Source organism: Heterodontus francisci, chromosome 8 (genome assembly GCF_036365525.1).
Source record: "Heterodontus francisci isolate sHetFra1 chromosome 8, sHetFra1.hap1, whole genome shotgun sequence".
In the NCBI taxonomy this organism is placed as follows: Eukaryota; Metazoa; Chordata; class Chondrichthyes; order Heterodontiformes; family Heterodontidae; genus Heterodontus; species Heterodontus francisci.
Genome location: NC_090378.1, coordinates 104,912,708 through 104,926,448, shown reverse-complemented (window position 1 = coordinate 104,926,448; position 13,741 = coordinate 104,912,708). Strand labels below are relative to the sequence as shown.

The 13,741-nt window shown below is 41.0% G+C and overlaps 1 protein-coding gene across 1 annotated transcript in view; it reads left to right on the top strand.

The window, feature by feature from the left end:
• Positions 1–13,741, top strand: part of pappa2 (pappalysin 2) — a 573,700-nt gene that overhangs the window by 538,876 nt on the left and 21,083 nt on the right. The window contains exon 21 of the mRNA XM_068036526.1: positions 11,375–11,473. Coding sequence (XP_067892627.1) covers positions 11,375–11,473 — 99 coding nt within the window. The remainder of the gene's footprint in view (positions 1–11,374; positions 11,474–13,741) is intronic.

Sequence of the window (13,741 nt, the reverse complement as noted above, 5' to 3'; positions counted from 1 at the left end):
AAAAGTTTGAGGCAATATCAAAATGAAGATGGTTTATGTTACTGTTCTTCAAGCTCGCTGTAAAGTCCTTGATTGTAGGTGGGGTTTGCTTTTCGTTGGGGCCCAGTATTCTTCTTAAATCTTATTCGACGTAGGAGACTGTTCTCTCTTGAAGTTCATGTGTCCTCAGTGCGTCCAGAGGCTTGTGAGAAAGAGATGGGAACAGACAGGAGAGGTCTTCTCATTCCAGGAGCAAACAGTCTTTCTGAGTTCAAAAAACCCTGGACCAGCCAGTTAGTCATGTGACCAGCTGGTTTAACCAGTCCTGGCTTTTGTGGATTGTATCACCTTAGCAGTCTCTGGAATGCTCTTCCTTTCACCTTTAATGCCTGATGATCAAAATCCATTGTGGGTTGAATGTGTCAGGGCGTGGTCTTGTCTCCACAAGCACTGTCTGTTAGTATGCAAATGTTTTTCAGCTAAGTGTCTGGCAGCCCTTGTAACAGGCCTTCTCTTCCCAGCAAGTTTAAAATCAATATAAGAGAAGCAATCAATACACTGCAGATGCTGGAAATCTGAAATAAAAACAAAAAATGCTGGAAATACTCAGCAGGTCAGGCAGCATCTGTGGATGGAGAAGAGCAGAGTTAACGTTTCAGGTCTGTGAACTTTCATCAGAACTGGCAAACTGATGAAAGGTCATTGACCTGAAATGTTAACGCTGCTTCTCTCTCCACATATGCTGCCAGACCTGCTGAGTATTTCCAGCATTTTCTGTTTTTATTACCCATTTTACTGCATTATTTAAACTGTTTAATTTTAAAAATAATAGAATTCCACATTTTGGAAGCAGAGAAAATGAGTTTGAATCATCATTATGTGTCTTTCATGTGAATTTGATTAAAGTGCATGAACGCATTTTGCACAATTGTGAGAAATGCACAAATGTGTTTAGTCAAAGTGAGATCAACAGGAGCCCAATAAACAAACAAGCATGTTCTACAGGAATGTACGAAGCATCAGTGAAAAAACAGCCTTTAAGGGAAGGAAAATATCCTGCTCCGAATGGGATTAGGAATGAAGACATACTCATTTCAGTAGCAGAAGCTGACATGGGATCAAGGATTTACACAGTGGCAACACTTTACCTTTCACTGTTGCTAAATGTGGAGTCACATAGTGGGATCAATGCTTTAATCATATAAAAAATACTTCAATCACTGTGAGGAATGTTTTCTGATGCACTGGATTTGCTTTGAGACACAAGTATCAAACATAGGTCAGTGGTACCACCCTCCAATAGTGCATCATTCCCTTACAACAGCACTGGAGTGCCAGCCTGTATTATGTGCTCAAGTCTTGCTTACTTTGTGAAATATTTTTAGGTGGATCTTGTGCTCGAATTATGTGAATGCCAGAAGGCAACCTACTCTTAATATTTTTGCCATCCATTGTCCACAGGTACATGCAGGTAAGGTAGCTGCAGATTAAGGCATCTGAATTCTCCCCTCAACTCACAACAGCACCTTCCCTACTGCAACACCATGAATTTTCCCTACACACCACATTGGCATCCTCTCTTAAGTACAATTTCCAATTCAGTACCAATTAGTTTCTTTTTTATTCATTCATGGGATGTGAGCATTGCAAGGAAGGCCAGCATTTGTTGCCATCCCTAATTGCCCTTGAGAAGATGGTGGTGAGCTGCCTTCTCAAACTGCTGAAGTCCATCTGGTGTAGGTACACCAACAGTATTAGGAAGAGAGTTCCAGGATTTTGACCCAATGACAGTCAAGGAATGGCTTTATATTTCCAAGTCAGGATGATGTGTGATTTGGAGGGGAACTTGCGGGATGTGATGTTCCTATTGTCATGCAGGCCCCCACCTGCCAAGAATGAGACATATTAATTTTGCTCTATAAACATTGATTTTAAAGTAAAATAAAAACAAAAAATGCTGGAAATACTCAGCAGGTCTGGCAGCATCTGTGGAGAGAGAAGCAGAGTTAACGTTTCAGGTCAATGACCTTTCATCAGTTTGCCAGTTCTAATGAAAGGTCACAGGCCTGAAACATTAACTCTGCTTCTCTCTCCACAGATGCTGCCAGACCTACTGAGTAATTCCAGCACTTTCTGTTTTTCTTTCAGATTTCCAGCATCCGCAGTATTTTGCTTTTATTACAGTAAAATGAGCACCTAGTGTTGAAAATGAAACAAGTTCGTGTTAGGCGCAGACTGCATTGCCAGGAATTTCTGAAAGGATTTTCCCCATTGCCCACCATAACTTTGGAGGAAGAGCGACAGAAACCACATCCATTTATTGCCATTTTCCCTGGGGTTTCCACTCATTTTCTGCCAAAGATGAACCAGAAGATTGGGACAACCGCTACGACAATTCTATTCTCGTGTATTTATTGCCCTCCAATTTAATATGCTCACATAAAACAGACTTACACATATCAAACTTGAGTAAAACACGTTTTTGTATTTATCATCCTCTGCTTATTACACTTGTGTAAAGTATATGCACATTTATCACACTCCAGTTTGTTGTACATCTGTAAAATCCCCAAGTATTTATCACACTGCCATTTAGAACACTGTGTAAAGCATGTGTTTATCACACTCAGCTTCAGCTGAGTTTCATCAGTAAGAACTGCTCTGAAAGTAGTCGTATATTATTTTGCCTCCTGAAAATGCACTGTTTATGAAAAAGGACTCACTGTGTCCAGCCATATGGTAAGACGAATATCTTCACTTGCATGTTCTCTGGCTAGCCTTCCTTTAGGAGAAATTTCACATACCTTATGGATAATGAATGCAGCCTTCACCTGTAGCCTCTCAAAGAGCACTCCAACTTTAAGGAGTCTTCATGTATAAGCTTCTTTTAGTGAAGTGTCACAGATGCCAGCTGAATCTTAATAGGATGGGTTGCCACATTTTCTTCCCAAATTTGAGTTCTGTATAAGTTTCCTGGCAGTGGATATCACCACTAATTTGTAGCAGGTTTCCATCTGGGAAGTGCTTGATCACTGCACTGCTCTGTGCTAGCCTCTGAGTGGGTTCTGCTGAAGGAAGAGGGTGGCATCAGCTTTGTTAGCAGAATAAAAAAGGGTAAGATTACAGATCTTTAGATTGGAAAAACCCAATTTGGATACTAATATAACAATTTTGCAAAGGGCAAGTCTTTGACACGATAGTGTGGAAGGCCCCTGATTGATTTTCAACAATAATAGAGCAGTAGCTCATACATTCCCTACAGGATGATATCACCTGTCGCTCTTGTTGAAAGACATTTTGTACAACCTCTTCACCATGGCTTTAACTTATTTTGCATAGTAAAGGTTGAAGGAGCCTGTGTCTTGGAGTCTGCTGGGCTCCTCTTCTGCCAAATGCGATCACTACAAATACTATTTAATCATTGTGTTGGTCAAGGTGAGAGTATATTTTTAGCAATCCTGAGTTAAGATTAAGGAGCTCTCAAATTACGTATATGGGTAATGCACCATGGAGTTTTGCAAACTATGTACAATATTAGACTAATGTTCCCATTAACTTATATTTATCTTACATTGTTAATACTAACAAATCTTGGCATTCTGGTTTAGGATTTAGAAATTATTGACCAGAGGTGATGGAATGATCACCCAGCAGCTGGCAAGTTTTTCTTGTGTATTCTGTGACAGCAGTGTTGGAAAAGCATTCCCGAATATGGGAGCACTGTACAAGTTTCCAATGGATGTCGGATTTAAGCAACAATGTCTCACAGCTTGTTCATTTGATTATTACCTGCCCATTTGGAAGAATGGCAGGGTATTCTCTTGTTATACTGGCCAACAGTCCTCCCTCAACATTTGCCATCCAAAAGTATTAACTGACTTGCAGCTCATTGCTTTTTGTGAGGTCTTGCTCAGCATTAATTGGGTGACATTTGCATACATAATGTCAAGCAGTACAATTCAAAGTGTGTGCAAAGTGTGTATAAAGTTTCTATGTGAAATTTCTGATAGACACAAACAGGTACTTTATAAATGCAAGTCTTTCTTTTCTTTCTCTTTTGTTCATGTTGCTCGGAAAACAGCAACCCTTGAAAGGCCCCATGACAGCTTCACTACACCAGCTCATATGACAGTAAAGCCATTGCTTGATACTAACCAGATGGCTGCAGTGTTAAAGTGCTTAATGCGGTTGCTGAGTGATGTAGGACTAATTTTGCTGTGTTCTATGCACCACTCAAGTGTGATCTTGAAACCTCATTATGGCCTCTTGCTTTGAAGCTGGGCCTATGGACTCCTCAGAGAGTGGGCTAATATTTCAATAATTTTAACTATGCGTTCATGACCCTGGGTTTTCATATGACCTCATGTACAAGGTTTGGCCAATTCATGAAACAAACATTACAAACATTATCTCATCTCTTTTAAGGTTCACTGTTATTTGGGTATAGCTTGGTACACTTTTTTGCTTGTTGACCTATCTTGTGTAAAGGGTGTAATAATTAACCAAATAGTATACATGGTACATGGGTAAAATGGCTGATCCCCTTGCATGGTGTCTTGTTGAATTAATGAGATGGTTAAAAGATGACAGCTGTCAAGTCATCCAGCTGACCTTCTGTCACAAAGTTCAGATAATTCAGCTGCATCTTTTGACATCTCTCTATGAAAGAAGTTTCAATTGGGACATCTTCCAAAGCAGAATGTTCACATTTACAGTTTTCTTCAGAATAATTTTGTAGATAAAGAACTTGTAAAAGGGCTTTTGATGGTAAAGACCCTCATGGTGAAATTTCTTCCTTTTATGTGGGCTTGATAGTAAGACTTTGTTTTTAAAAGAAGCTCTGCTTGTGCAAATTCTGGTGGTTTGTGTCCCTCTAACAAGTGGTCACAATGGTAAGACTCCTTCAAGTATCGTGAAACTCTCAACCTTGTAGATTAAAAGTTTATTTTAAGCAACATTTAATTACAGCAAATCTTTTGGGGCTTTACATTAATAATAAGACCAATTAATGCTGAATCCGCTGTATCATTGGTTTACATCAGAAGACTTGTAGATCAGAAAACTTTTGAAGCACATGGATGATAATTTGTTAAATTGTGGGTCAAAGGCTTTGACTCATGTAATAGTGTGAATAGGGCAGGGACTTTAAACCTAAGAGACAGTGTATTGAAGTGATGATCTAACAAAATAAATCTTAACCATGATAACTTACATGACTGAATGGAGGCAGGAAGTTTTAAATCCTCAGTTTGATTCCCTTTGAGCTCATGTAATGTGGATTTGTTGCAGTTTACATATTTTTTAATGAGTTTTCACTGACCCTTCTATATAATAAATATATTTAGCAAATAGCATTAGAACAAAGCAAAAAAACCTCTGAGCAGAGAAGCAAACCCTCACAAAATTGCAACTAGCATCTATATGTGTCTGCATCCTTTTCCTATCCATCATTGCGTAAGTGCTATTTTTCCTTTTTCTGATCCCTGAGTGCAAGTATTCCTCCTCGTGGTTATGTTCCTTCAGTGCTGTTTTTCCTGCATCCATGTTCTTAATTATACTTCTCCTTCCATCCGTGTTTCTTTTGTTTCTCCTTCATCTGTGCTTTTTAACTGAGATTCTCCAAATATCTGTTTTCAGCATTTTATGTCTCCTTCATGTTAAAATGATTTCAGGGATAATTTGGGTAAAACTATAAGAGAGAAACAGGAAATAATAGAAGTGTTAAAATGAATTCTTCATCTCGGTCTTTATTAATGAAACCTGTACAATTCCAAATTAAATTTCTTTGGCTGAGGAATCTACTACATATGTGTTGGCCATAAAGGATTTGTTATGAAGAGTCTCAATGAATTAAACATCTGCAGGGCATGTGGAACACTTAGGATACACCACAGAATCTTCAAACTGATGAGTGAGTCTAGTTAATATTTTTGAGGTCCTTGTTTAATACAGTGACTGAATCCACAGTTCAAAACATAGCAAATATTACCCTGATATTCAAAAATGTGAGGCATGAGTCAAGAAATTAGAATATAACCTCCCCAACATCTATAGTGGGTAATAATCAAGAACATTTTACAAAACACTATCAGTATTCATTTGGAGTCTAGAATCTGTGAGAGTAGTCTATATTCTATAGTATAGCATATCAACATGAATTTACTCAAATTATTTTACAGTTATAGTTAGATAGTTATATTTTATAATTAGATTAACAGATGAGGGTAACCCATTGGATTTCAAAACACATATGATAAAGTTCCGCATGAGGTTTCAAGGTTAATAACAAATAGTATTAATTAAAAATCACTTCATTGATTGGAAAACTGACTTGGCAATAGGAAATACAAGGTAAAAGATGAGGGTGAAGGCTCTAACTTTGGGGTCAGGATAATAGCACACAGCAGAGGAGTGCTCATTAGCAATGATAATTATTGGGTGTGATCACTAACTGTTATTAATCATCCAGTCAATGTGAAACTTTATCAGCAGGTCTGATCGAGTATGGGGCAGCACTGCAACAGCAGCTGATGTGAGCCAAGCATCACTGGGCGGCACATTTGGTAAATTAATAACTTCAAAAGGACATTGATGAATTGGCAAAGGTTCATAGACTAGCAACAAAGATGATTCCAATACTTAGGGATTGCCTCTTATTTATGAAAAGGGACAGGAGGAACCTGTTTTCATTAGAGAAAAGATTGAAATGGAACTCGCCCCAGATTTTTTAAATGCTGCAAGATTTGGATGGTGTAGATGTGACCAGGCTATTTAACTTGGACTGTGAGCACTGATATTTTATGATATCTAAGCATGTGTTTGATTTTGAATGTGGCCAAATAGAAGGGAAAAATAATGTTAAGGAATTTGTTTCTTTCAGTAAAAGTGATTTACAGAATATTTATCTTTTATGGAATAATCACATAATAACACAATCATGTCAGGATGAACGCAATGTCCAAATAACCTAAGATGTAGTTTCAAATGTATATCAACTCTCTAACCAACTCTGAGGGCAGGATTTACCGATCTTGCAAAGTTAATGAAAGGGTTTTTAAGACTTTGAGATACCATTTAGACTAGTTTTGGCCATTTTGATAGTTGACACTATGGAGCAAAGCTTGGGACATCCTGAACAGGGTGATGATTTTCAAATCTGTAGTGATAGTTTCTCTCAACATTCTTCAAGGAGATGCATTTCCTGGTATTCTTTGCCCTCATACCCTCATGTGCTTGATCTCTCCATCATCCACCACGACCTCAAATGGACTTCAAAATATGAAGGTAACTACTTCTTTCTTCAGTGCTCCTACCACACCCACAAGGGCATAAACTGGGCATTTGATACTCAGTATAGGAGTACTATGGGGTAAAACACAAATAGCTAAATCGAGTACAATTTCAACATTGTATTATTGTAAAAAATCATTTAGATTTAATTTATATATTTTCAATGATAATTTGGTAAACAACATTTGGGTTGAAAATAAGTATATTGAATTCCTTTCAATTGCTGATGCTTACATTCAATTCATGGTAGTAGGATTACAATTCAGTGTGATTATTCAATGGAAGCACCGGCCTACATATTTTATTACCAGTAGTTAACTGACTGAGTAGGTAAGTGTGTAGCTCCAAGGATCATACATTAGTGCAGTGTGATTCCAGTATGGCTTGAAGGATATTGTTCTATGAATGTGACTTGCCCCTTTTGTAGATTGTCTAACACAGACAGAACTCTGGGAATAGATGAAAGGCATGAGGTGTCTAGAAAATAATGTCCAGGGAAGATCCAGAATATGCCAGCTACCTGCTGTGCTAAAGCACTTAATAGTGGATGGGTATGTGTGAGTGCGCGCTCCCTTTTTAAGTGAAATTTGTGCCATATGATTAATTAATGTGATTCAGGAGTTTGCAAAGTTCTCCCTGTATCTGTGTGGGTTTTCTCCGGGTGCTCCAGTTTCCTCCCACAGCCAAAAGACTTGCAGGTTGGTAGGGAAATTGGCCATTGTAAATTGCCCTTAGTATAGGTAGGTGGTAGGGAAAATATAGGGACAGTTGAGGATGTAGTAGGAATATGGGATTAGTGTAGGATTAGTATAAATGGGTGGTTGATGGTCAGCACAGACTCGGTGGGCCGAAGGGCCTGTTTCAGTGCTGTATCTCTAAACTAAACTAAACTAATATCAAGGGGAGATGTTTAGACTCTTTCTTGATGCAGATGGTCATTGCCTGGCACTTGTCACTTACCAGCCCAATTGTGAATGGAGCTGAGCATGGTGGAATCATCAGCGAATATCCCCATTTCTCACCTTATGATGAAGCAGCTGAAGATGGTTGCACCTAGAACATCACCCTGAGGATCTCCAGCAGTGAAGCCTTGGGGCTGAGATAATTGGCCTCCAACAATTACAACCATCTTCCTCTGTGCTAGGTATGACTCCAGCCAGTAGAGAGTTTTCCCCCGATTCCCAATGACGTCAATTTGGCTAGGGCTCCTCGATGCCACACTCGGTCAAATGCTGCCTTGATGTCAAGGCAGTTAGTTTCACTTCACCTCTGGAATTCATTTCTTCTGTTCATGTTTTGACCAAAGCTGTAATGAGGTCCGGAGCTGAGTGGCCCTGTGGAGCCCAAACTGAGTATTGGTGAACAGGTTATTGCTGAGGAAGTGGCACTTGATAGCACTATCAATGACATCTTCCATCACTTTGCTGATAATTGAGAGTAGGCTGATTAGGTGGTAATTGGCCAGATTGGATTTTTCCTTCTTATTGTGGACAGGACATATCTAGACAATTTTTCACATTGTCGGGTAGATGCCAGTGTTGTAGCTGTACTGGTTAGGGGTGCAGATAGTTCTGAAGCACAAGTCTTCAGCACGACAGCCAGGAGATCGTTGGGGCTCATAGCCTTTGCTGTATACAGTAGTTCAACCATTTCTTGCTTTCACATGGAGTGAATAAAATTGCCTGATGACTGGGTTCTCTGATTTTGGGGACCTCAGGAGGAGGCTGAGATGGATCATCCACTCAGCATTTGTGACTGAATATGGTAGCAAGTGCTTCAGTCTTGCCTTTTGGACTGACATGCTGGGCTCCCCCATCATTGAGGCTGGGGATGTTTGTGGAGCCTCCTCCTCCTATCAGTTGTTGAATGGTCCACCACCATTCATGACTGGATGTGGCAGGACTGCAAAGTGTTAATCTGATCTGTTGGTTGAGGGATCGCTGAGCTCTGTCTATAGCATGCTGCTTCTGCTGTTTAGCATGCATGTAGTTTGGTGTAGCTTCACCAGATTGGCATCTGATTTTTAGATACACCTCATTGCTGCTCTTGCACTCTCTCCTACATTCTTCATTGAACCAGGGTTGATCCCTGGCTTGATTGTTGTGGTAGAGTGAGGGATATGTCAGGCCATGAGGCTACAAAGTGTGGTGGAATACAATTCTGCTGCTGTTGATGGTCCACAGCACCTCATAGATGCCTAGTTTCAAGCTGTCTATCCTATTTAGCACAGTGGTAGTGACCCACAAGATGGAGAGTACCCTTAGTGTGAAGATGGGACTTTGTCTCCACAAGGATTGTACGGTGGTCACTCCTACCAATATTGTCATAGAAACCACATAAAAGTTATGCCACAGAAAGAGGCCATTCAGCCCATCCTGTCTGCGCCAACTCAAAAAACTAGTCGCCCAATCTAATCCCACCTTCCAGTACCTGGTCCATAGCCTTGCAAGTTACAGCACTTCAGGTGCAGGCCCAGATAACTTTAAAATGAGTTGAGGGTTTCTGCCTCCACCACCGATCTGGGCAGTGAATTCCAGACACCCACTACCCTCTGGGTGAAAAAGATTTTCCTCATGTCCCGTCTAATCCTTCTACCAATCACTTTAAATCTGTATTCATGAAGCATTGAAACAGATAGGTTGGTGAAGATGAGGTCAGTAGGTTTTTCCCTCGTGTTCATTCTCTTACCACCTGCCATGAGCCCAGCCTAGCAGCTGTGTCCTTCAGGACTCAGTATGTAGTTGTGCTACTGAGTCACTCTTGGTGAGGGACTTTGAAATCCCCACTCAGAGTACATTCTGTTCCCTTGCTATCGTCATTGCTTCTTCCAAGTAGTGTTCAATCATTAGCAGGGGTGGGGGAGTGGTGGTGTGGGGTGGATGGTTGTAATCAGCAGGAGGTTTTCTTGCCCATGTTTAACTTAATGAGACTTCGTAGACTCCAGAGTCAATGTTGAGGACTTTCAGGGTCTCTCCCTCTTGATTGCATGCCGTTATTGCTGGATGGGACAGGACGTACCCAGGATGGTGATGGAGGAGTCTGGGACATTGGCTGAAAGCTATTATTCTGTGAGTACATCTATGTCGATATGTTGCTTGTCTAGTCTGTGGGACAGCTCTCCCAATTCTGGCACACAGTGCTCATGAGGTCGACGGCACTGGGTGTTCTTTTGTCATAATAATAGCAAAATACCACAGATGCTGGAAATCTGAAATAAAAACAAGAAACGCTGGGAATACTCAGCAGGTCTGGCAGCATCTGTGGAGAGAGACGCTCTGATGTTCTGATGAAGGGTCACTGACCTGAAACGTTAACTCTGCTTCTCTCTCCACAGATGCTGCCAGGCCTGCTGAGCATTTCCAGCGTTTCTTGGTCTTTTGTCATGTCTGAATCCAGTGTCTAGGTTGATGCTGGGTGGTCGGTCCTGTTTTATTCTTACAATAGCTTTTCGGAGCAGTTTTGTTACAAGTGAATGGCTTGCTTGGCCATTTCAGAGGGCGGTTACGAGTCAACCATGTTGCTTTGGGTCTGGAGCCACTTATAGGCCAGAACGAGAGTACCAGATGGGTTTTCATGACAATCCAGTAGTTTCTCACTGTTATTGATAGCTTTCTCTTACAGGATTTATTAATTATCTAAATTTAAGTCTGCCAGTTGCCATAGTGGGATTTGAATTCATGTACTCTGGATCATTAATCCAGGCCTCTGGATTACTAGTCTAGTAGCATAACCATTATGCTACCATGCCCATCTGCTCTTCATTCAACATACTTGAGAAGTTAAATCAGTCTTTTGCTGCTTTGAACACATGCCTTTGATTTATTGGGAAGAAGAAATCTAAAAATATCCATGACATATTTTGCATTCCAAGAAGACATGGATATGTAATCACTCTTTGTCTCATAGATTGTTGAAATTTGCATGAAGAGTCACCACCATATAAAACAGAGGAAACGAGTCAGTAAGTTGGGTGGAGTCCACAACTGTTTTGAATCCAGGTTCAGATGCTCACAAAAGTCTAGGGGCTGTCTCCTGAGAAATGATTGTTGACTGAATACTGGCACTCAAAGACTAAGCTACATATTTTGTGTTATTCTTGTTGCAGCCTTTCCAAGCTGATGGTTGGTGTGATACAATCAACAACAGGGCGTACTGTCAATATGATGGCGGAGACTGCTGCCCATCAACACTTTCTTCCAGAAAGGTGAGATTGAAAAGGTTAAAGGTGAGAAATTTGGTGTGTTCAGAATTAAGAGCGGAGTAACACAGACAGAAGAACTGAATTCAGGGCACTCTTGTTAATGTGGTGAGATTAACCATCCACAGTTGACTTGTACAGAGCATGCTCTTCTTTAAACCCTCCTTCCCTAAAGCAACATTACTGAACTAGTTGGATGTTTGCAACAATCCAACTACCCCGTGATCACTTTTACTGATACTAGGTATTTTAACCTGAATTCAAATTCTCAAACTGCCTCAGTGGGATTTGAACTCATATTCTCCAGATTAATAGTCCAGAAACATAACCACCATGCTATCTGAAAAGGTTCCACCTATACACCAACCAGCTATACCACACCACCACCTCACTCGAATTCTGATCTGTCAGGCTGCCGATCCAACATCCAGTACTGGATGAGCAGAAATTTCCTCCAATTAAATATTGGGAAGCCATTGTCTTAGGTCCCTGCCATAAACTCTGTTCTCATTCTCTGATTCTATCCCTCCTTATCCAATGCCTGATGCTGAATCGGACTATTTGCAACCTTGGCAGCCTATTCAACCCTGAGCTGAGGTTCTGACCCCATATCACCTCATCACCAACCACTTACCTCCACCCCTGCCTCAATGTATCTGCTGCTGAAACCCACTTCCATGCCTTTGTTAACTCGAGACTTATCCATTCCAATACTCTCCAAGATGCTCTCCCACCTTGCGCCCTCCATAAACTTGATCTGATCTAAAACTCTGCAGCCCTTATCCTAACTTGCATCCAAATGCTGATCATTTATCACCCTTGTGCTTGCTGACTTGCATTGGCTCCAGTCCAGCGTCGATTTTAAAATCCTCATCCACAAATCCCTCCATGACCTCACCTGTCCCTATCTCTGTAACCTCGTATAGCCATACAACCCTTCGAGATCTCTGCATTCCTCCAATTCTGGCCCTCTTGGTATCTATGCCTTCAACTGTGTGGGTCCTGAGCTCTGGAATTCCCAACCCCCAACCCTCTGCAAAACTCTCCTCCTTAAAAGTTACCTCTTTGATCAAGCATTTTTGGTTATTTGCCCTAATATCTCCTTATGTGGCTCGGAACAAAATTTTGTTTGATAATGCTCCTGTGAAGTGCCATGGGATGTTTTATGATGTTAAAGGCGCTATCACAAGTTCTTGTTACCATATCTAGATGGGATCCCCAGTCTGTGCTGAATTACCTGTTCTCAGTCAGCACAGTACGAGAGTGCTACAATTGGTTTAATCGTGTTACATTTGGATGGGAAACACAGGTCAGGTTCCTGTTGCTGATTGTAATCCAGTGAACCTTGTTTGATGCGTTTGGATGTCAGTTGACTTTAGGATCAGGGTTGGCTGTGAGGCATGGGATACTGAACTACACTGTCATCAACTTCAGCAGAGAGTGAATGTAGCTCTGATGGTAATTTGCTTCGACCCTGACAAAAGAGTTGGACATGTCCACGGCAATAACAAATGGTTCACTAAAGAGGTGTGTAGCAACAAGAACAACTTGTATTTATAATACACCTTTAACATAATAAAGCGTCCCAAGGCGCTTCACAGATGCATTATAAAGCAAAATATTACACCGAGCCACATAAGGAGATATTCGGGCACCTGACCAAAATCTTGGTCAATAAGGTAGGTTTTAAGGAGTTTCTTAAAGGAAGAGAGGTAGAGAGGTGGAGAGATGTAGGGAGGGTATTCCAGATCTGAGGGCCCAGGCAGCTGAAGGCACAGCCACCAATGGTGGAGCAATTAAAATCAGGGATGCTCAAGAGGTCAGAATTAGAGGAGTGCAGAAATCTGAGAGGGTCTGGAGGAGATAGGGAGGGGTGCAGTCATGGAGTGTTTTGTAAACAAAGATCAGAATTTTAAAATCGAGGTGTTGCTTAACCAGGAGCCAATGTAGGTCAGCGAGCCCAGGGATGATAGGTGAACAGGACTTGCTGCAAGTTAAGACATGGGCAGCAGAGATTTGGATGAAATCAAGTGTACGGAGGGTAGACTGTGGGAGACCAACCAGGACACTGGCAAGATCACCAACCTATTGAAAAGAAATCACAGCTGGATGAAATCCTGCCTTCACCTAATAACACTCTATAAAGCAGTCAGGAGCAGGAAGAATTGGACAGTCCCTGGACTGGGTGCCACCAAGGCCAGTCCTCCCATCATCACCAGCTGAGGCTGGAGGTGTGGGGAGAATACTGTTACATTTAAAGAAGTTGGGCCCAAT